At 42.6% G+C, this 24,483-nt stretch overlaps 1 protein-coding gene across 2 annotated transcripts in view; it reads right to left on the reverse strand.

Annotated features, from left to right (window-relative positions):
- The window catches only part of EFCC1 (EF-hand and coiled-coil domain containing 1), a 53,432-nt gene extending 29,132 nt beyond the window's left edge, over positions 1-24,300 (reverse strand). The window contains exons 1-2 of one of the 2 annotated variants that reach the window (XM_086619165.1): positions 23,542-24,300; positions 21,763-22,169 (exon numbers count right to left, since the gene is read on the reverse strand). In XM_086619165.1, coding sequence (XP_086475291.1) covers positions 21,763-22,169; positions 23,542-24,255 — 1,121 coding nt within the window. In that variant the 5' untranslated portion in view covers positions 24,256-24,300. The remainder of the gene's footprint in view (positions 1-21,762; positions 22,170-23,541) is intronic. The other variant, XM_086619164.1, reaches the window with a different exon arrangement.
- Positions 24,301-24,483: the final 183 nt, after the last annotated feature.

Raw genomic sequence — 24,483 nt, forward strand, 5'->3', positions numbered from 1 at the left:
CTATATATCTCACACAGAATCTAAAGATACTGTTGTATCTGAGATGATAGACTGAAAAAACAGTAGTAGGTCTTTGTAGAGAATGTAGATTTTTCTTGGGTTTGTTTTCTATAGATACGTTAAAGAACTAAATAGGGGGAAAAAATCAATATAGTCTCTGCAAAGTGCAACACTGTTGTATCGTTGAGCCTGACATCTATCAGCAGAGAGCCCTTCCCCCTCCAAACCATCAGTTACAGTTGTTAAAATGGTCTTGATTGTACTTCTGACTTGAAGGGACTCACCACAATCTTTCATTAAATGACCGTTTGCCGCTCTGTAGTGCATCATGTTGCTCAGCAACTGAGAAAGACCCTAATAATCCTCTACGAGTGTATTTTTATACACCAAAGTGATTAGGCTGGCAACAAGAGCTAAAGGGAGGATTTAACATGGTGTGCCTGTGTTTTTGGTTGTAAATTTCTTGAAACAAGGCTCGAGTACATTAAACATCATATATCTGGTGGGTCATTAAAAAAAAGATGCTGGCAGTAAACTAAGCCAGCTGTACATTTATGTCCTCGAAGGATTAATGACAGCATCCCATGAGCGTGCAGAAGTCTGGTTTGCATTAGCAAAGGCTCATTGAATTGCATTCGTCTTGGCCAGAACTGGGTAAATACTGCTTATTTTCAGGTCCCCATCTGACTGGGAATAGAAACGACCGTAGTTTCAGATGTAAGGGCCACTATTAATGCTTGTTTGAGAAGTGACAGGCTCCAGATTTGATGAAGGGTCTAAGGTGGTAAAAAAGCCCCCACAACTGGTGCATAAATTTCATTTTCTAGGAGAAGCATTTGTTTAAAATGCCAGATCGTTCCCAGATCTCTAGTTAAAACCCAAACACATCATTAGTAACAGAAAGAAAGGATACATCACATGCAGACCTATTTCAGATGACTTTACAACGATGTCATGCGTAGCTGCCTCAAGCAGCCTTCAGGTGTCTATACTGGTGATGACAGAGAGTATCTGGCGGTGAGATTTCTGGCACTAGCTTTAAAAATTGTTATTTAAATATACTTATCAGAATAATGGGAATTCAGACTCTTGGGTCCATAGCAGTGTAGGAGAGACACGATGGCATGCATACGAGTTCCCAGTATCCCTTAAGACCACTGTTTACTTCGGTTCTTAGAAAGGCTGTGCAGGATCAAAGGTTACTTCAGCGTGTATCATTACTGTTTAGGAAAGGGCTTAGCAAAATCTTCACCCACGGCAGAACTTCAATGCCTTCTTTTATTTCAAGAGTTTCTCGTGCTCAGCCTTTTAATCAGGTCCAGGCAATTGGATTCTGTGGAAATGTTTCAATTGCTGTATTTTCCAACCTAGACTGTGCAAGATTCTAGGAAGCAGTTTTTTTCTGGCCATGTGCAATTTGACATTGACAGTCTATTTTTATTCAGTTGAATGCATATCACAACTTTCCCGTTGCAAACGGTACCGAGCTGCAGGGCTCTGATAGCTGGGCTGTTAGAACAGCAGCTGCTTGTTTACTGTGTCTGCTTTGTGCACGTCGCACTGGTGATTGTGACTACCCCATGTTTATAGATGGAGACAACTGGAATATTGTTCGCTGTATCTTACCGTCCCAGTACGTATCTGTAACTCAGCAGAGCTGTACCCATCATAGTTGAAATTTTGGGATCTGTTACTTCTGCAACTAACTGTATTAGTTTTCAAAACCAGAGAAGGGAGTCCACAGTGACACTGTTGCACATGAAATAATGAAGTTGTGCCAGCACATCCCAGTCTGAGGGATATATGCTACTGGTGTGGACAGGATTTATGTGACTTACTCATGCTAACATCAGTGTGGCTTCCTTGATGACATCAAGGGAGAACTGATACCTCTATGCTTAGGAAATTGTAATTGAATTCTCCTGCTGTCATATTCTTTTGGCTCAAAACCTGGGAGATCAAAAAGGTTTTTATCTCCATTCTGCTAGTGCTACTACTTCAAAGAAATGTATTGTCTTCCTGTATTTCACATTGCCCATGTAAAAAAAAAAAAAAAGCCTAAGTTGCAGAAGGACTGAGGATTTCCCTGTACAAGCCTAAACCCAGAGATATGCCTGTAATGTGATGTAATCACTCCCTAAACTTGTACATTTAGAGTATTCGTGAACACATTCATAGCAAATGTCCTTGGTTGTCTGTCCACTGTCCTATCCATTAAGCAGATATAAGCTTGTATGAAAATTGAGTGATCAGATGTTTACAGAGAGCCCCAGAATGACGTGACATATTCACCTTGGTTTGGTTTTTATTGCATTCTAAAATAGCAAAGACAGTTTTCTGAAGGACTGATTTAAATTTTAGAAGTGACTTGAAGCAGAGGTGGTTTATAAAGTTGAATGAGGCCCCAATTATTACTGGGATTTTCAGTTGCTCCTGTAATATAAATGGTAATCAAGTTCCATACCTTCTTAAACAGAGATAAGCCCACAGGTTGGAGCTTCATCATGTAGAAGCCGAATCTGATATCATGAAAATTATATCAGTGGCTCGACTTGAGCCACCCAGAGCCTGATTTGAGTATGATTCATGATGTTGCATCATCAGGTTACAGAAATCGAAACAATTTTGTTGTAAGGCTTACAAGAATGTATTGATCTTTAAATGGATATAAGGAGATAAGAACTTAGGAACAAACACAGTATGCTTAGAGTTTCGTCGTGTCCACTGTCCTGTCTCTGACAGGGAGCTATAGTGGATGCTTCAGAAAAGAAATACAGGCACAGAAGAAGTCTAGAGCAACATTTTCCCAGGTTCCAATAATCAGCATTTTGAAATTTCCACGCACAGACTGTGCGTATGGACTTCTGTGGGGTTTAAATGGACACATAAAAGCTTATCCTTACCGACACGTAAAAGCTTATCTGAGTATTTAAACAGCTTCACAGGACCGTATCATTAATTTTGACAGTGTTATTCCTCCCTGTTGAGAACGACGTTGTGGCTAAACTCCGCAGAGTGCCCATTTTCTCTCAACACTGGCTCTCTGCGCACTGAAAAACGAGCCTGGCGTGCGTTGGAGCCTGTTCCTTGAAGGGACCCCACAGCAGGAGACAAACAGCTGACCGTAACTCCTGCCCAGCAGACAGACCACCACTTCCTGCAGCACAGTAAAACCAGACTGTGCTCCGCGCAGCGCAGCGGAAGGCCCCAAAGGTCTCGTAGAGGATTTAAGAAAGAAATCCCATTTACTATTTCCAAGCTCTGCCTGTTGCTGTGGTCCCACTGAATTGCATAGACTGCATCTGAGTAGACAAAATTTTGCTGGCAGAATAGCCTTTTTTTCCGAGGGTGGGATTAGCTGACAGGTTTTGTTGGCTTCTATGAGGAAAACTGGATTTTGCACTTTAGTTATGGTGCTGCCCTGTTTAGTGCTGCTCTTGTTATTGACTTCTCGTGTCACTACGTTATTACAGAAGAAAACGTAAGCTGAAAAATCTGAACACATTCATGAGACGTCAGCTTGAAAGATACTCACTTTCTACTCCTTAAAACACTCCTAAAGATTCAATGTCTGGAATTCTTTACAATTTTTAAGTTTGGTTTGTTCATTTTGAAATAATTAGGCATAATGATCGGATTGCCTCTAGCAACTGCACCTTCCGTGGAACTACGTGGATTGCCTCGCTTCCTATAACTGCCAGAGGCACGATTTACTCGTTCCTTCTGCTGTCAGTGAGTTCTCCGCAAGTATCAGCAGGACCTGGGGATGATTAGCACCTCTCCAAACTGCATCTGATGTTCTCCAAGAGATTCTCTAACCCTATATAAGAAATGCTGAAGTCAAAGTAATGTCATTTTGAGGCAACATATTTGACTTCTTCTCTACAAGAGGCATAAAAACAAAATAAAAACTTAGAAGCTTCAAGTGTAATGCCAGTAGAGATCTCGGACTGCCACCAAACCCATCGCATCTAGTGCATGGGTTCATTTCCTGAGCAGGGACTCTGGAATCCAAATTTAGGTTATTTTAATTAAATGCTTTTTCGTTCCCTGTGGGTCCATGGCCAACTGAAAAGTGCTCTAGACATCAATTTTCAGCACTATATATAAAACCTACCAAAAAAAAACCTTTTAGTAGAGCAGCATACGCTGTTAGGTATTTATACTTACTTGCCTGCACAGCACCTATAACAATGGAAAAAGAAGTTCCCTAAGTTAAAAGCACAAAACAATCTGTAAAAGAAAACTTTGTGGGGATTAGACTGCAACTTTGTAATCTGATAAAAGAGGGTTTATTTTTTAAAACTAAATTTCCTGAAGGGGAAAACTACAATGCAGTGTTTACAAACCTGATGAATTCTTGTAGAACAGAATAGAATAGTTCAGTTGGAAAGAACCCACAGTGATCATCTAGTCCAAGTGTAACTCTTCTAAATTATTGTTTGCTTTTTAAGTTGTCTGTAGTTGTTATTCATGATGGAGTTCTCTAGAACTCATAGCATGCAGTCTTCTCCAAGACATACATTGACATGAATAGATTTTAAATGAGATTTTTCTTAATAAACTAACTAGGTAATTTCATCATGTTCCTTTCTCACATATACATTTATCTAGGACTAAAATACTCAGAATACAGCCTGTATTTTACATCTTTGGTTCTGGCAAGTACACAGTAACCTCCATAATAATAGATTTCTGAAATAACAAACATTAATGTTAGAGTTCAAAATATACATAAGTCCTTGGCTGCATTTGCACAGAACAAAGAAATATGATCTATTATGCAAAGTTACTTTCTCAACTTACCATTTAAAACAGAATAGTTGTTATTCTGGTGACATGATTTATTACAATGGTTGACATAAGTCTAATAGTACAGTTTGAGTGGTCGTAGTATATTTACTAATAAAAGCCTACTGCTATGGGAGCAGCAGTACTATTTAAAATCAAATTAATTGTATTCCTAAGCAATGCTCTTGGTCTGTTTGGAATGGCTGCTTTGCTCATGAATGTGAAGTGAATACTGGAAGTGGTCTGAATGTGTGCCATATAGTTAATAATTTGTATCACGTAATCTACTTGCGCTTTCTGTTTTATGGGACAGCTATCTCAGTCTGATTCTCTTCCGTTTGTATAGTCAGGCTATTCTTATGCCCTTGTAGGCATTTTAGAGGAAAAGAGGATTCCCTGTTAACATGTTTTAGAACCTCTTAATTCCTTTTTTCAATGAGATATAATGTTGTATTTCTATCTCAGGACTGCCAGGACTAGAAATGAGAAAAATCCCTCTTTCCAGGGTTATGAGCACTATTTTCTCTCCCTGACAGCCCCTTGTGAGAATTCAAGTTAGACATGCATTCACGGGCACGTACAGGTGAGGCACTTCCATATGCATGGTGAATGTAAGGTATCACACAACCCTCAAAATTATTGAACAGAATCTTTAATATTGCATATATATGCACATACCAAGCAACTTGGTGTGAAGTGAGAAAATGTGAACAGTGAAATACCAGCATGTGTCCATGACAGAGAGCTGCAAGCTTCATGAAGGCCAAATAAATGTAAATGTTAAAGTACGTATTTTATTTCTGATAAACATACAATATTTTGAAAATGTTTTGCTTGTCCCCAGATCTCAGCCTGTGTTGGTAACCACTGGGGGCCAACACTCTTACAAATGATCTTTTTCAATTAAGTAGGAAAATATTTGCTGTGCCAGCATGTCAGAGGCTCTAAGCCTGGCTTTTCAGATTCAATTTTGCTGTAGGCATGAAGGGATAAAAAGGATCTTTGCAATATTGGTATGGCTGTCTCTTACACAAAACCTGACATCTACATTGAACAGCGTGTGCTGGTTCCCAGCTCAGCGGGGAACTTCTCTGATTTGAATGGAAATGAATGAAGTGATTTGAGACCGGACAATAGGCATCCGTCAAGCAAAGTCTAGAATGTGAAAGTGTGACCTCAAGGCAGGGACTTGTGCGGGGTTTTGTCATCCTAGATTTTGGTTGGACTCTTCAGCTATCACATCCCGTGTCCTGCTCATTATGTCCCCCAAGCAGATGCTCATGAGGAGTGTGCTAGAGATGCTGGTTGCTAACAGGGGAAGGTTTTGTCTAAAGCTGACAGTCAGGGTTTGCCGCTCACACTGAAATAGAGAGTTCAGAGATTTTCCAGAATTCTAGCTAATATTTATCACTGCAACTCAGAAATTCTTCTTACCAGAGTTCATCCATTTTAAATCCTGCAAATCTCCAGGTATTAGCAATATTTTGTAGCAACCACCTCTCATTTAGATGCACAAAGAATTAAACAGCATCTGTAAGCTTGTAGTTCATCTTTCGCTATCTCAAAGGTATTGTAGAACCATTAACTAATGCAGGTAATAGCTGCCACCTTCTGCATCATTATAATCTTAACTTTTTAGATAGGGAAACTGATGTGAAGGAAAAAACATCAATGATTCTTCCAGAGCTATGGTCTTAAGTCTGAGTCAGGGCTAAGCTTAGAGCATGGGTCCTCTTAAATTGTAGGGGTGTGAGATAAGCTTGATTCTCAGAGTGATAACCTGGGACTCCTGCTGATGAAGACAAGGTGATGTTAGAGACACTCCTAAAATCAGACTATGTTTTGTCATTTCATGTATATTAAAAGTTCAAAGAGAACACTTCTGCATACGTTTCCCCTGATGCTCACATACCCTGTTAGTCCTTCCCTGGCCTTTCACTCTGCAGCATGTCTGTAGATTTGCTTGGTGACTCAGGTAGAGATGTCATCTTTCTACTTAATACCTGCTAAGGGGGTTGTTTTGTGTTTTTTTTTTTTTTTTAAATCAGTATTTATTATTATTGCTTTCTTAATCCAAGTAACCTTTCATCAAGCTAAGCCTCTTGCAGGAAGGTGCTCCGCAGCTTGCTTTATCCGCTGTGTAAGAACCATTTTTTTGTCTGCTTTGAACCTGCCTCCAGCTTTCATCTGATGACTCAGAGTTCTTGCATTAAAGAGACTGAACAGTTCTTCCCGATTCGTCTTCTTGATCTCAATGAAAATTTTATAGACCTTTTTCGCATCTTTCCTCAGCTATCTCTTTTCCACATCTGAAAGTGGCTAAAATAGTTTCCATGCCTTTTTTTCCATGCTCATTGCCTTTTCTATGCCTTTTCCAGTTTTATTCTGTTTCAGATGGAAGGATCATAATTCCCTTTTTCTGATACAGGAGTTCTATGAATGTGCATAATTGTTTTCTTTGTATTGTTCTCTATTCCTTTCCTAATAAATTTTAATATTACATTTGCTTTCCTCACTGCAACTCAGCAACTGCGAACAGATACATTCCTAGAGTTATAAAGCTCAAAGATATAATTCCTGAGCAGTTACGATAAGCTCAGACTCCACCACTATATCTGTTCCACTGAAGCTGGAATTGTTGTTTTGGGGTGTTTGTTTTGATTTGTTGGGTTTTTCCCTCAAAGTACACCAATTTTCATTAACATGGTAAGTGGATCACCTGCCATCATCCAGTCACTCAATATCCCAAGACCATTCTGCAGTTCTTCAGTTGACCCTGGTTTTTAACATCTTGACTAACTGAGGATATTTTTATTTTCATTATTTTCTCTAAAAATCAAACGATAATCACATTATCGTAGCTTTCCTTATCCATGTGATATAAAGCATATTTCTCCAACAAAAATACAGACCAAGCAAAACATGTTTTCAAGTACTAACCACGGCAGAGTACCAAGCATGGGTAGAATTAGGATAAAACTGAAGTTATGTATCCAGCTCCCCCTCAGACAGTAAATATTCCAATCTGAATCCAAGCTTGGGATTCAAATGCACTTTTAGTTGAGACATGAATCAAATTACTGAGATGGAACTTTACTGCTTTAAATTCCAGAGATTAATTCAGACTCACCTCTGAACTATGGTATCTTCTGCAGTGGTTTTTATGAGAGAAACATCTTGGTATATCATGGGTTTTAATGTATGGCAGGGTACCCTTTCTTTTAACACAAATTAATCTTTTAAAACTATGAAATCTACGGTGCGTATCACCCACTAAGTCCCTTAACAATGCATGCAGCATGCATTTGTTTAATCAAGGGGGAAAAAAGCCCTTTAAACTTAAGGATACCCCATCTAAGCCACATTTTAGGCCTGTTTTACAGCACTCACCTCTGACCTGGCACTTCGTAGGTTATATGCTGGCCAGGTCACGGATTTACAGGTTCATTTATAAAGCGATGGAAAAAACGTAGCATTTTCGTAAGCGTGGCAAAGAAGCATATGTCCTCGGGAGGATTTTTGTCTTGGAAAAGTTGCTTTATTTGAAGCTTGGTTAGAACACAAAACAAGCATTTGAAAGCATTGGTTTGCTGAACTTCACCAAAAATAATCAACACCTGACAGTGAACTCAGACCTCTGCATGTTGAATTATGGAATCATAGAGTCATTTGGTTGGAAGAGACTCTCAAGACCATCAAGTCCAACCATTCACCCTGCATTGTCAGGGTTCCTAAACCACGTTCCTCAACACCGAATTGATGGATAATTCCTAAGCCTGCTTTTAAAACCAGTACAGTGCATGGTCTTCTTTCTGTATTCCACCAGCTCTCCCCGATCCCATTCATCTCGCCTATTGTGAGCCGTTACACCATTCTCCCTCCAGCACAGAGCCTAATTAAAATCAGCCATTCTTGTTGCCGAGACTTTATTTTGAACTGGTACTCTGACCCTTTCTGCAGCCTGACTGAGGAGGGTTCAGATCTTTGTTCCGCTGGCCGTCCTGCTAATCCTCCTCCCTTTGACCCCGGAATACCCCGGCACCGCGGTCCATTCGGTGCGCGCAGGGACCTCGCGGGCTGCTTAGAGACGCGGAAGGAAGGGGGTCTGTGTTCCCACCACACTGGTCAAGCCCCGGCCTCTGCCGCAATAAAATCCAGGCAGAGCCTTGCCGGCTGCCTCCGGCTGGGCCCCTCCTCCCCGCGCTCAACAGCCTCTTGTTTGGTTTTGTTTTGCACAGGCTCTGCGGCTCCATCATTCATTCTGACTGTTTGATTTAAGCTTCCATTCCCTGGCTCGAAAAAAGGCAGGCAAGGGAGGAAGGATGAAAGAAGGTGACACTTTGACAGCTCCTTTTTCACGATAATGAGCAGAACTGCTCTTTCTTTCCCGGCTCCTGTTCACTGTGGCCTTTTCTTTCTTTATAGAGCCACATGAAGGGAAGAAATTGCCGGTTCAGCTCTGCCTTCCAGGGCCTGACTAGATAAACTGGGGGCTCAGGGTGTCTTTTGTGAGCCCTGCCTACGCAGCCGTTGCTTTGTTTAGGGGTCATTTTCTGTTTTGTTTTTTTTTTCCTCTTTATATAATGACAGGTAAATGCAGATTAATAGAATTAAAATTTCGACTTGAGGACATGAGGCACCAAAGCACCAATTACGTCCTGGTGACTTCTGTGCCGTGCGGCATGCTTGCTCACAAAAGAGAGCTCCCTTAATTTAGCTAGTCCATGGGACCCTGCCCAGAAAAGCTCACTTGGCTTGCAAGAGGAAGACATAATTGCCACCTTTCCAGCATTAATAATCTTCTGTTCTAAAAAGAACATCGTTTAATAAAGAGGTAATTTAGATTATAAGTAACCTGGATCCTAACTGGAAGACTTGTTTGAAGCAAGACAGTGCTGTTTGCAGAAGCAGAGCCTTAACTGATATGGTTGGAGAACTGCGATTTAAAATGAGTCTTGGTACTTTACAACAAGTGCCAAGCCTTAGGGATCGACAGTTTCTCTGATTAATATAAAGTACAGGTCTAAACAACTCAAAACTCTCAGGATTTTGGATCTTTAACCGTAATTATTTGATGTGAATTCAGAGCTTAGATCATTCATATACTGCATAGTATTTACCTAAAAAGCTTTAAACTTATTTACTTTTTAAAGTTTCCTATTTTTAAATGCATTTGAAGCACCATTAAACCGTGATGAACAAAAGAAACCCAAATGAAAGAGAGCAGAGCAGGCAGGTAACAAGAAGAGGGAGAAAAGCAGCAAGCCTAAGATTGACAGCACAAGAATAGACCCAGTATATAATTCTGCTGTGTAGAGATTAATCATAACTTTTCCAAAAGACACCAACCCCCTGGCTACACTGAAAGGTCTTTCATTCACCGTCAGCGCGTTCACCCGGTAATATCCTGCCAGTGGTGTTCATATTTCACAGCCAGAAGACTTTTCCTTCTGCAAACCCGGTCACACCACAGCCAGGGCTCCAGCAGTACCTTTACAAGAGAGAGAGCCTTTCTGACAATACAAGCTAAGAGCATTCTTATTTTCTTACTCTTTTTCCTCTGCTAAAGAAATTGTCCCAGGGACTGTGGATAGTACTGGAAATTAAGCAAAGCTATGTATGTTCATTACTGGAAACACAGATCTTTCAGGCTAAAGACCAGCTTCTCTCCTAGCTTTTGCTTATAGCAATTCAAATTTTTTTTTTTTTTGGTTGAATTAGGAACCTGAGGAAAAAATATTTTGCATCTAATGAAACTGCCTCTTCAACATGAAATGAAAGATTTCCTTTTGGTATAATTTGTTCTTGTATGTCTTAAAATAGTAATTCAAAATTTGATTTAATGTCACTCAGATAGGAAAAATCAAGAAAACATCCAAATAAAAGACCACAATTTTTCTGCTTTTATTTTAGTCTCTGTGAAATCTTGCCTGATGTAACCTAAACATAAAGCTAGTCTAAACTGTTTCCAAACTATATTTTTGGAGGACGAACTATTCAGCCTGAGTACTTTGCCTGGGTCTAAATTAAACCAGAGCAGCTGCTGTAAGTGAGAGTGGTCCATCTGTTTGCCTCGTTCATGCCAGACCCGTCGGGCCACTATAGACAGCCCCCTTGATGTCCCGTCCTTCTGCAGTAGAGAACCCCTATGAGATCAAGTGTGTGTGCCTGGGTCGCATGGTGTAAAACCAGGTGAATTAATTCCGCAGAGCCGGTGTTTGCGCTGCGCAGCTCTGCGGAACTCAGAGGTGTGGGGTGCTCAGATGTCATGGTGATGCAGTGATGCTGCCCTCAGCTCCAGAGTGGGATTGCTGGGAGTCAACGCAGTGATGCACCACAAAATACAGCTGTACCCCAGCTGCTATATACCATTGGAAATTCTGCCTTTGGATGGTTGCTGACACAGAAATGGGTAGCATAACCTGCTTTTCTGCAATTTTCATAAACATTGGCTTTGCTTTGGTTGCTTATATTTCTGTCTTGTGTAATTTTCTGCTAAGCTGGGTGCTACTTAGACCTACCAGCTCCAGGAGTGTGAAAATACTGTACTGGGAGCTCGGCTTAAACCTGACAAACCTTTTCTGCTGCAATCTTGGCTGACCTCACCGTATGCAGTTCCAGATACTTTTATGTTACGTGAACTGATGCCAAGGACATGCGATGGGGTCAAGTGCAGAGAATAAAAGCAGAGCAGATGTGCAGTGAATACCAGATTTTTCAGTGTTATGATTAATGTGACATCATGAACCTTCCCTGAAACGTTCCGCTGTGAAGAGAGGCTCTTCACAAAACAAAGCACAGGGCCTGATTTTATTCTGTAGATGTACTGAAAGGTTTGGGGTCTTTCCACTGTAATCCGATTCCTAACACTTGGCGCCTCTTTTCCTGAAATGGATGACGTGTGATGTGATGGCAATTAGCACTTGAAGCTCAGGCACCCTTCAGAGAACAATTTTTTTTCCCCAAACAAGGAGGGACTGCAACACGCAGTCAATCACAGCCTCTACACCATATTTTTCAAGTGGTTTTAAGGACGATGCCATGAAGGCTGAAGTTACTTGTTCTCCAGAAGTAAATTTCTAAAGATACATCATGCTCAGAGCTTATATTTGACATTTATTGTCCAACCCTTGTTTTTTTTAATGAAGTGCATTGCTATGTGAAATGGCATTAGTGAACAGAATAGAGTCAGCATCCTGTGACACAGACACCTGCAAACAGATCAAGTTTTGTTCCATGCTTTACATTTCTGGTCTTTGAAGCTGAGCTGCAACTTTGTGATCCTTTAAGGACACATATATCTATTCATTTTTATCAGAATTGGTCAGGTTTTCAGATGAGCATTATGAAAAGCCTTTATGAAAAGCCATAAAAATGTATTAAAATTCCTTTTTTTCATAGATAAAGAATAACAACTAAAGGCAGCCTCTTGATATATCTTACGACTTTCAGGTTGACTTGAGCACACAGATAGCTTCCACATCTGGAATTGTGGGAATATCTCTTGTCTATAACGGACTGAAGCAAACACTTTGACCAGCCGATCCTCCTGCCCTCCTCCTTCCCATCTTCCCTCCACTCAAAATCTCAGTTTGTGTTTGGGATTATCTCAGAACATGAAGCTTTAAGATCAGATGCATTTAATCAAAGTTTTACTTACAGAGCAGGGCATTCTTTTCTAGCTTTTTTCCAAGTCTGAGGGCAGCATTTTTCTTAGGTTGTGACTGCAGTATTGCTTAGGCTGTTTCAGCAACTAGAGTTCCGAATAGCTGAGGTTCAGATGGCCAGGCAAATTCAGCAAATAGAGGAAAATACGCTGAGCATCACAAAGAGAATACCCTAAGCCAAGCACTAGAGACGCAAATATCAGTCTGGATTTTAATCATTCTGCTAAGCAGGCAGACGAGATGCTGATCGAGTTGAAAAAATGTAGTGGAGAAAGAAGGGAAGAGAACAGTCCAGTAAACACGGCCAGTGATTCAACGGGAATTCTGGCTGCGCTGAGAAAACAGAACAAACTCCAGCACATGTTTGCAGTACTGCCAAATAACTGTCTTGTTTCATTGAAAATACAGAAATTGCCTACATTGTATTTCCTAACATCAGTGACATTTATTAGGTTATTCCCCAACGTGCTTAGGGTCTGGGCAGTTTTAAATACAGGTTAACTATCTTGTCTCTGAGTGAGTGTCCCTGGCAGTGTCCTAAGTAACATGAAAAAAAAAATTAAATTAATTTAAAAAAAATTAAATTAATTTAAAATCTTTTGGTCTTGCCTGTGCCATCCTAAGGATGGGATTTAAGAACTAAGTTTGGCTGGGGGGTTGCATTATGGCAAGTTCCCAGTGAAGTTGTGGAGTCAGGCTAATTTTACTTTCTAGGTATTTTCCCAGGTCTCCAGATAATTTAGTGTTTGTATTACGTAGAGGAGCTTTTTGAGAATTCAAGTTGATGATTGCAGCCTTCCAGTACTTAAAGGGGGCCTACAGGAAAGCTGGAGAGGGACTTTTTACAAGGGCATGTAGTGACAGGACAAGGGGCAATGGCTTTAAACTGAAAGAGGGCAGATTTCGATTGGATATAAGGAAGAAGTTCTTCCCTCTGAGGGTGGTGAGGCACTGGAACAGGTTGCCCAGAGAAGTCATAGATGCCCCATCCCTGGAAGTGTTCAAGGCCAGGTTGGATGAGGCTTTGGGCGACCTGATGTAGTGAAGGGTGTCCCTGCCCATGGCAGGGGGGTTGGAACTAGATGATCTTTGAGGTCCCTTCCAACTCAAACCATTCTATGATTCTATGAAATAGAATGATTGCCTGAGCATCTATTGAAAGGCAAGATTAATTTCTTTGGATGGCTAACTCTAATAGACAACTGGTTGAAGGAAGCTGCTGAAACAGAACGTATTTCTTGCAAATCAAAGGACAGGTTTGAGCGGGCTGGTCCCTCTAGCATTTCCAGATATCATGATTCCGTGCTTTTTTCTGGTGCATAAAATTAAAGAGGCTTTTTGTTGAGTTTTGCTTTGGTTTTTAAGCATAACATACACAAATTTCCCTTGAACTGTTCTAGGGTGACTTCACTCGTCATATCATTGTCGGTTTTGGGATGTATTCAAGAGATAAGGCCTCCTCCTCTGCACATCATTAATCCTTCCATATTCTGAGAGCAGACTATTTTAGCAGAACAAATTAGTTTAATCTGTTTGAAAACTTGGGTTGTCAGCATCTATTTTACAAACTACCTTGTCTATTTTGTATCCTGAAGGAAAGTGAGATGAGGAGCAAAGAGTAAACAATCACTTCTTACTGCTTTAGTAGAACTCCTCTCCTCATTTTCATGAAGTTAATTTTAAGCTTTATGAAAAAAAGAAAAAAAACAGAATTTGTTTCCTTTTTACTTTTCCAGCAGAATAAAAAGCAAGAAGAAAGAATTGTCTGCTTCTGCCTGGGTGTAGATGATCAGAAGTGTTTGATTTGCAAAGTAACTTCTGTGAATTGACAGTCAAAATGACATGGGCACTTGAGATATAATTGGTTGATTTGTTTTAATTTTATCTCTGGAGGGGCTCAGTGGAGCCCTCAAGTACTTCATATTAAACATGGGTTTGAGTGCCTGACTGAAGCACTTGTCAGTGCTCTGGTCCTCTCGGCATCTCGCCCCTGGTGTTTTTACTTCAGATTTTTCTCAATATCTTTGACATCCAAGGAGGTAAACGTAGAAGCCCTGAGTTTAAGCCACAAGTTACATTTTGAGGTTATATATTACTACTTTGCCTTCCAAAGCTGACCTGAAGAAAAAGTAAATTTTTGAATACTGTTGGCTCTTCAAAGCATCTGTTAGGGAGGTTTGGCAGACTTCCATTCAGTAAAAGATTCATTGCTCAGTTATGGACTTGTTACTCCTCTAAGCAAAGGAATGTTCCTAATGAGTTCAACAGGTCTGATGGCATGAGTGTAGGAGCAGCGAGCAGCGCGGTGGGACCTGGTCGTGCTGAGACCTTTTAGCGAGATGGGGAAAAGCTGGAAGGTTTTGGCAAGCATCCTTCCCTGCAGGTGCTCCTTTGCAGAGAAGCAGCTACAAACTGGTCAAGTTTGCTTAAAAGACAAACGGGAGGCCAAGTGCGTGTCCGGGTAGGCAACACGGAACGGTCCTGCGTGGCTCCTCAGCAGGGTTCGTAATGAGCTGTAACACTGCGGCAGGAGGCTGCGAACGCTGGGCTTACAGATGTGCTTTCCTTGGTAATAAATAATGGTTCTTTTTATGCAGCTCTTCTACACTGATGTTAGTTGGCTTTTAGGTCAAAAGAGATGCACAGATCCCAGACTTGTCAAGCTGCTAACTCCATTCCCAGAAAAACCCCAATGCACCGAGTTTGCTGTGCTCGTATCTGCATGCAGCGGGACCTGAAGTGTCAGGATCTGTCAGATGGATGATATAAAGGTTAATGCAACACTAAGGTCTATAAATTGAGCCTGACAGCAGTACGTGGCAGTGATGTCCCATCACTGGCGAGCTAGCCCCAGCAGGCAGAAGGTACCTCAGAAGCCTTTATGGCAGAAAGTGCTAATGACATGCTGCTAATGTTCGATATAGAAAGGTGCTGTATGGGAGCTCACCCAAGCAATCCAGAGGGTTGCAACTGGAGGTATTTATGAGTTAGGACCATTTCTGACTGATTGTGGTTCTTGCAACGACAGCGAGAAAGTGACTTTATTCCGGGAGGTGTGCTTTCAAAGTGGTGTAGCCCCTGATAGGGAGTCCAGTCTTATGAAATGATTTGAAAGGGGCGGGGAGAATAGGTTTTTTCCTTACAGTTATCTTTGTGTATGAAATTAATCTTTTATTTTTGCTGGCATAAGACAAGATAAGATAATACGTTGCATCACCTGCAAAGTTTGGGTAGCAAAAGGTGTCCATTTTTGGGGGAAAAGACTGTAAAGGCAGAGAGGTGTGATGCAGCTTGCCAGGGCAGCCAGGTGAAGGAGGGAGAGGCACAGCTGTCGCTGTCGGGGTCCACCAAGCTCCTGGCTGAATTTCCAGGCACTAATTCAAGGGAGAGTAGCTGCAGAAACCCTCACTGAACACCTTCTGGGGAAAAAATCATCTCTCCCATATAGGAAAAGTTATTGCTGACTACAGCAGGGCTGGTAGCATGCCTTAACCTCTCCATCCCCAGGAAGGGACGTGCGATGGGGCTGCTGAGCAATGCCCACAGCGGGGTCGGCGAACGGTGCCACCCAGAGCTGCGGGAGGAAGCCCAGGACCCGGCGACAGCACGTCCAGCCCTGTCCGTGGGCAGCAGCCCTGTGTGTGGCATGGCCATTGTGCGCGCGGTGATTCACTCCCGACACAGCAAATAAGGCCAGCCAGGGGAAAAGGAGGATTTAGTGAGGAACCGGGGAAAGTCTCCCAAGATTAAACACCAGAGAGCTGTCTACGTTTCCAACATCAGAATTGGCGCCTAAGTCACATTAAACGGATTTGAAGTAAAGGTTTTGGTATTAGTATGGGAAGCAGGCAGCAATGTTAAAGCAAAATTGCAAGACACTTCTTGCATTTGAAATAAAACTAGTCCTTCCACGGAAAGAGATGCTATATGTTTTCTTCAATGCCAAGTTAATGTGTTTAAATTGCTCTGTACAGTTCTCTCTTAATAACTTCCATTATCTCTTTTTGTGAAATCAAAATATTCCTTTAAAATGTTTCAAATGAGGAGTAATCTGATTTGCTTGTTTAGCTTATGATTATTCTATGACTAGAGACACACAAGTAGTCTAAGCTTCATACGGTGGGAACATATTCGCCTGCTACTGTTAACTTACTGAAAAACTTAAAGTTCTGGGGTTTGGGGTAGATTTCTACGTAATATGTAACTTCTTACAGTCTCAAGTAGAAGAAAATGTTAGGTATAAGCAGAATCAGAAAACCTAATGACATCAGTTCATCTAGAACAATCTGCTTGAGTGCCCTGGCAGATGAGGCTCTGCAAAGTAACATTTTATTTTACCCTCCACGAGCTCAGTTCCCCGACTGTCATCGTTCTTACTGACTGCCCTCAGTCACTGCCCCCCGCTTGTCGTCGTCTTCTCCGAGGACAAACTTACCCTCTGCTGCTCTATCCAACCTTTTGTGTACTCCAGCACATACACACCCACGGTCTCCAGGCAAATTTTGTACCATCTGAAATAAATTGCCGAGATGCACTTCACCTACAACCAGCAAGTGGTTGATACTGATGACACTAGTCAAGTAGCAAGTTGTCCAGATTTTCTTTATTTAATGTCTAATTTTTTTTAAATAGAAGGACAGTTCTAGCATGCCTAAATACAAAATGTGCATATTGTTCAGATTGGCAATAATCTACTATATACACCTTTTGTGGATTAGTGTTTCCTCCCTAGGGCTTTTTTTTTCTTCACCTAACAGAGCCGACTGTATCAGTCAGGAATATTTCTGTATTCTTTTCCTCTTCTTCGATTATTGATTTGGATCTGTTTGATCCATTTGTTATATTTTACAGGCTAAATGATGACCTGAGAAATTATTGAAAAGATCTGGGTGCTGTCTCCTAAAAGAAAAGAAAAACTGCACTACTTCTGATATAGGATAACCTAAAGCATAACTTTTTAGAAAAATTAACACTGGTGACTTTTTGAAAGAAATAAATGGAGGAAATTATGCTAGAGGCCTCCACCTTCGTATTTATAAGAGAATATGAGGGGATGAAACAAGCCTGTCTGCATTCCATGTAAAAAGGATTCCTACTCATTAACACATATAAATGCTGATGGATAATTAAGTAATTTGGGAGACAGACCATGCATATAGGAAGCATTTTTGTTATTTTTTGACCCCTTTCACTGACCTGCGTAATTACTGTGCTGCTGGCTAGCACAGCAACATAAAAACTCTGTGAACATCTCCATTATGAAGTCTATTTCAATTCTGAATGACCTTCCTTTTTATTTTTTACACTGGCATCAAAAAAAGGTTATTAAATTCTGTTACTCCCTCCAATGCTATTAAAGAGGAAAAAATCTGTAAACTTTATTAAGTAATCAATTTCGAAGCCACCTACAATGTAGTATAGAAAACAGAGCCAACTTATATTTGGCAAGAACAATTCACGTCAAACAGATCTAATTTCCTTCTCTGACAGGGAAAATGGCTGAATGGATAAAGAGAAGCAGCAGATGTGACATTTTTATTGTAGTAGCATTTTTATATGCGGCATTCTTAAAAACAATACTTATAAATCATAGGACTATATTAGAATCCATGGATGGTGTCACCTTGAGCTAGAGCAAAACTTACTGAAAAAAAATGAGTTTAGGGAATAGCTCTTAATGATGCGCTCTTGGATAGAGTATATCAAGTGGAGGTCGCCAGACTCTGTCCTGGGACCTAGCCAGTATGTTCATTTAGGCTTCCAACTTTTGTAAGAGACATTACAAACGCACGATTTGACACCAAGCTGGGAGGGAATGACAGCAGTTTGGGGGCTAGTCCCAGCATCATGCCGAGAAACTGGAAGAGTAGTTCAAAATCGAGAAGTTGAGCTTCAGTAATAACAAATGAGAAGTCCTATACCTGGGAAAACACCTGGAGGTGTTCAAGGCCAGGTTGGACAGAGCCTTGAGTAGCCTGAACTAGTTGAGAGGCGTCCCTGGCCATGACAGGGAGGTTGGATTAGATGATCTCTGAGGTCCCTTCCAGCCTGTGCCATTCTGTGATTCTATGAAAATGAAATCAAGTGCAGCAGTACCAAATGAGAAGAACTCTCTGGCAGCACTGCATAAAAAATGAGACTTGTGTAACTTCCTAAACTCTTCTGTATACGTACGTTGTGAATTATGCATTTTTGATATCATACCAATGATAAACATACAACTTCTTGTGACGCTTTTTTCCTCTGAAAGGAATTTAACTCATGCTTTTCAGTAAGGAATTTCTTGAAATTTACCTTTAGAGTATCTGAGCTGACTCATTAAATTGTCAGGGATTAAAAAATAAACCAGAGACAGTACAAATTTCTAATGATGGAGAAAGGGACGTGCACCCAGTGAAGGAAGAAACGGGTGTGCACCTTAAGACAAGAAGGTCTTAACTATTTTGTCAACTAGGTTGGCTTAGGAAGCTCATAACGTGATAGGGACACTTCAAACCCTGACACAAGAACCTGTGCTCAGAAAAAGTTTCTATTGAAGTCACACAACCTTCAGTTAGCAAATGTTTACCAGAGATGTTGATAGCCGCATTTTGCATTAAATCTGCAGGGATATGAATTTGTGGGCAGAAAAGGCAATTGTAATTAGGCACGTCGGTCTAGGAAAACATTTAATCCCTTACAGGTACTTAAACGCTTTCCTGAATAGATGCAAACTATGTTGTTTCCCGAGTTAGGGATTATAATTTAGGGTCATTGTTGTGATTCCAGGTCTAAATGATAGGAAGTTGGTATAAGATGAAAGTCTTATATGAAGCGGGATTTAGATGCTTAAAGAGCTTGGGAAATCTGAACCTTAAAGAAGAAATAATTTTCTTTACTTTATAAATATGAAAGTATAAATAGGTGCAGCATGTAAAGCTCATAGACCGGTCTCATTCTTGAATATGATCCTCTCTGGAAGAAATTAGACTTTGGCTGGAGTAAAATAGTGGCATACCAAGTCAGTTAAGGTGAATTCTCAGGAGACTTATCTGCAGTCTCAAATGCTTTCTGCAGGATACTCAAATCCCCGCTCCTTTCTCTCTGCTGCTACTGTGCAGCATTAGTTCTTGCCAAACCTAGATCCTGCTTACGCGCTCACAAACTTTTCATTGTACTTGGAAATGGAGCAAACGGCTCACTGGAGTACTAACTTAAATACACAGTGACTTAAATAACATTACAAGTAACACGCTTGCCAAATGGCAGTCTGAGAAATCTGCAGGATATAGCAGCTGTCCCTCCATGTCTACGCTTTGGCCAACTCATTGGCTTCTCCTCAACGTGCACTTCCTAGCACCTCATCCAAACTACACCCACAGGTTCTGGACTTCTGCACGACACAAGACGACAATTTTCTATGAGCAGAAGCAGCTTCTCCCATCTGTAGCACAAGTGTGAGGAAGGGAGCGGGACAGGCTCTGATGCCAATGGCTGCGCAGGGTAGAGATAGCCATGCTAGTGTAAAGCTCTTCCATCCCAGTGACACATTGCTCTGCTCTGCTTAACTTACCCATTTTCTGCCAGTCTGGGCACCTCTGTGCCACACTGTGGAATATGTGGAATATACTGTGGTACTGTGGAACACGACCACAGGCATGTAAGAGATAATCATCATTAAGCAGCTCTGCTTTAAAACTGTTCAAGCCAAGAGCCGTATTACATGGACAGTGCTGATGGCTAACGTAAGATCAAGACCCATTGAAGGGTCTTGCATCTGGAAGCTGGCCTGATCCTGTGCTAAATGTGCCATGTGGCTAAAAAAGGGGTGCAGTTTCCAAATGGTCAGTCTGGCACCATTCCTGATCATTACACTCACTTTAAATTAGCATGCAATTTTAAAAGAAGTATTACAGATTAAGATTATTTTACCAAGAACATGTAATTTACAATTTAAAACACTCCCGCTATTTGTTCCTGCTCTGCAAGGCCCAGCTGACATTTCTTATTGTCTTTAAATAGTTCAGCTCTACCTGTTAAAGACAATTTTTTTATGCTTCATCATACTTTGGAAAAGCAATTCTGCAGGACAGGAACTCATGTGAAGTCTTTGGTGCTCACGCCAGGGAGAACTTAATAGACTAGACAAGTTGAGTCATCTCTCTCAGCACTGAGAGTTGTATCATTCATCCAAATACCCCTGTAAATGACAATCATCTTGGACATTATGTGCCCTCAGAGTGTTTTTTAAATCCTATAGATGTTTAAATAAGTGCTTTTATCTCTGCAACCACACAGGTACTAACATACACAATGCTTACAGAAAGACACCAGAGAAAATGATTATTTTTAGAATTTCCTTACTTCATAAAACAGTACAATAGCTCTGATGCTACAAATAACTCACTACGAATTCTTCTTATAAGCAAACAGAGGAAGTATAAGTTTAGGAAGAGACAAGGAGTTCAGAATAGACAATACACTAAACCACAGTTTTAGTCCAGTTAGGAAAAGAACATTAAATATTAACTTTACTTTGGATCAGTAGAAATATAAACATTTTATTCCATAGGTCAATGTGAAACCTGGGTGGAATTGCCTAGCACTTAATAACCATCAGTGAGTCCAAGTTTTGTCTACGATAAAAAGCAACAAAAGCAGTGAACTATTAAATTTGTGACCAACTTTCTGAGTTTTGGAAACATTTTTATTTACGCTATTACCAAAGTGGGTTTTAGTTGGAGAATGTATTTTTTTGTTTGAGACTCCCACTATATTATTGTGTAGTTTAGGAAAGTTAAGTTTTCTTTTCTGGAGCATGACATATTCTGTCAGGGAAGCTGTGATAAAGTCACAGCAGAGTTTAAAACTGCTGGCCAGAAGCTGGCCTTGTGTGTTTTTCTCCGATTCATATGAGAAGTTGAACACCTTTCATAAGAAACAGAGTATGAGCCATCTGATTACAGCTGGCTTTGTATGTGTGACTTAACTAGCAGGAAATGTCTGAACTGGCACTAGTTAAGGTGAAAAAATAACTGTGTTGGAAAGAGAATTCCAAAGGACTGTCAGCAATTTCTTTTGAGGCTTTCATGAAGTATTACTATGTTGAGTCCTGTTGCTGTGTGTTTGAGGAGTAACGCCAGCTCTCTGTAGATCAGCGGCTTTGTTTTCACCTACCTTCCACTGAACGGGCCCAGTTCTGCTATGGACCCTACCAAGAAAATTGGTAGCAGCTTCTGATTTCCCTCTGGCTGGATTTTAGAAGGTGTATTTGGAGACATTTAGTAAGCTACAACCCGTGATTCGCAAGCTAACTCAAACTTACCTATAGTGCTGCAGTTCCGATTCCAGCTGCTGAATGTATATTTGCAGATGTGGCACTTGGTTAGCTTTCACTTCTAGCTCCTTCACTTTGCCAAGACTGTTAAGGACGGCGTGTCTCGCCTCTTCAACCTTCTTCCTCATTTCTGCTTGTTCCCTCTTGAGGTTACGGTTGCAGTCTTCCAGATTGACCAGAGCCTCCTGAGAGCTCTTCAGCTCTCTTTCCAGCTCTTGATTGAATCTAATTGCTTCTTCAATTTGCCCATCCCTGGAGCTCCGGATGAGTTCCACTTCCTTCAGGACACTTTGAAGGCACTTGGTCTGGGAGTGGTTCTGCGTTAACTGTCTCTTGCTCCCTATAAAACAGGTCCCCTCTTCCTTATGGTTAGCATGGCTTTTCCGCAGTCCTACCTACAATGAACAGGAGCAGAAAGCGGGCAGAAATTAATGTGTTTTAATGCAAATGACATTTTAGTCACACTGAAAATGGCTGGATTTTTGTTTGTTTGTTTGCATGGTTGACGAGCAACTAATAAGCTACTTACCTTTGTGAAATACAGAGACAAGGAAAAATATCTGGAAAGTAGTTTTTAAATATGTATCTATAAATCTAATTTTAAAAATACTCACTAAAGTGGAAAATTAGGTTATTGCACAAGTTTCTGTATAGCTTTAATTCATTACTTTAGACTGTCCTCAAAAGGCGAGTAGTATTCTGAAAAAAATATTTCCAGTTATGTTTTTAAATGGTATTCAGCAGACATGAACAGAGAGCAGCTGGTGGTGTTCTGGACCTCTGATCTTTGTCCTCCTGATTCTTTCTGGGGTCTCTGACTGATGGCTTTGTGTTTGTTTCTGACTTTATTTCACTTTTCAAATGAAAACGGTAGAAGTGGCTTCCACCTGCCATGCTGGTTGTGCCAAGGGGGACAGCCAGCTCATGCCAAAGGCAAGTGTCACACGTGGAGCAGAGCTCTGCAAGTGCTGAGTTAGTGTTAAATCCAACCTGATGAGACCCTCCAGAACAACCAGTGAACTCAGCCCTTCAGTGCTTTGCCTGCTCCATGCTATTTCATGCCAGAGTAATTTAACTGCTGTTAAGCATGTATGTGTTTCGCTTGAGCCAATGCAGCAGGAACAGAAACCAGCCCTGGAATTAATGGGGCTCTGCACAGGAGCCAGAGACTGTTCATCAGCCCGTTTGCAGAACTGGCTCCAACTCTCATAACCGCTGTCTGAAGAAAACACACTCCTAATGCTTCAGAGGCAAAGCACTCGGGCATTTATGACTGAGTCATTGGATGTGCCTGTGCAGGTAAGAATCCAAAAGTTCTTTCTTACTTTGGAAAAAAACCACAACGGTACGTAACTGGTCTATAACTGACTGAGCAATACAGAAGCAGCGTTATGCACTTGGGTTTGTTAAACTCATGCCTTCTACGACGTTAGCAGGGTGGTTTTCAGCGCATCTCTTCTAGATCTATAATGTCACACTGGCGAAAATACAACATTTCTCCTTAAAGGCTCTACGTAACCAAACTTTGCTAAAAAGTTAACGCCAAAGATGAGAGAGGAACCTAGGTGTGTGCCACGCTCCTTTTACAAACCGGTCTGGGGCCGGAGGGGTTATTACGGCCGGATTTACCGAGAGCAGCATCTTTCCTGCACCGCATCGCTCAAGGGTACCCCCAGCCGCGGGCAGCAGGGAGGCTCTGCAGACCCGAACCGCGGCCGGGGGGCGATACCGGCCGGGCGAACCGGCCGTGCGGGGCAGCGGGCTCACCTGCAGCGCCAGGCACCGGGCGTCGCTGCTCTGCAGGGCGGCCCGCATGTCCTCCACCAGCTCCCGCAGGCTGCCGTTCTCCTCCTCCAGCTTGGCGATGCGGTCCTCGGCCTGCTCCAGCGCCACGATCTCCTCGTAGCACTCCCGCGAGCACGGCCCCGCCGCCCGCCGCTCCGCCGCCTCCCCGCCGCCGCCGGGCCGCCCCGCCGCGCCGGGGCCGGGTCCCGCTGCCCCGAGGCCGGGGCCGACGGGCTCCCTGCGGCGGCGGCGCGGGCTGCGCAGGCGGATCTGCGTCTCGATGTGCTCGCTCTCCCGGCCCAGCGGCAGGCGCGGCACGGCGCGGCGCGGCGCGCAGCCCGCCTTGGTGCTGAAGTAGCCGCAGAGGCGGGCGTGGAACTGGCGGAAGGTGAGCTCGGCCGAGAGGCCGTCCCACAGCCCCGCGCACTCCTCGGGGTCGGCCGCCGCCTCCGCCGCCTCCTCCAGCCCCAGCACCTGGCACAGCGTCCGGAAGTCCTCGCCGGGGATCCTGCCCGCCCCGGCGCAGTCCAGGTGGTGGAAGATCTCCTGCAGGTACTGGTCCAGGCCGGTGGCCAGCACGACGATCTCGTTCTCCACGCCGCGGTCCAGCCCGTAGTGGTAGGCCAGGGCGCTCACCAGCCACTGCGTGCGCCGCGCCGGCCGCCCGTACGGGTCCCAGCCCTCAGGCGGCTCCATCGCGCCCGCCTGCCCCGCCGCGCCGCCCGCGCTCCCCGAGCATCCTGCCCCCGGCGCGGCCGCCCCGCCGCCCGCGCCCCCGCCCCGCCTCGCAGCCCGGCCCCCTCGGCGGCCGCGCCCACGGGCGGGACGGGGCGGTGGCCCAGGGGCTCCGGTGCCCCCGGGGGCGGGGTCTCTTTTGCCACCGGCCGCTTCCCCACGCGGAGTTTCAGGCTTGCTCCAGAACGG

The sequence above is a fragment of the Tauraco erythrolophus genome, chromosome 12, assembly GCF_009769465.1.
Source record: "Tauraco erythrolophus isolate bTauEry1 chromosome 12, bTauEry1.pri, whole genome shotgun sequence".
Classification (NCBI taxonomy): domain Eukaryota; kingdom Metazoa; phylum Chordata; class Aves; order Musophagiformes; family Musophagidae; genus Tauraco; species Tauraco erythrolophus.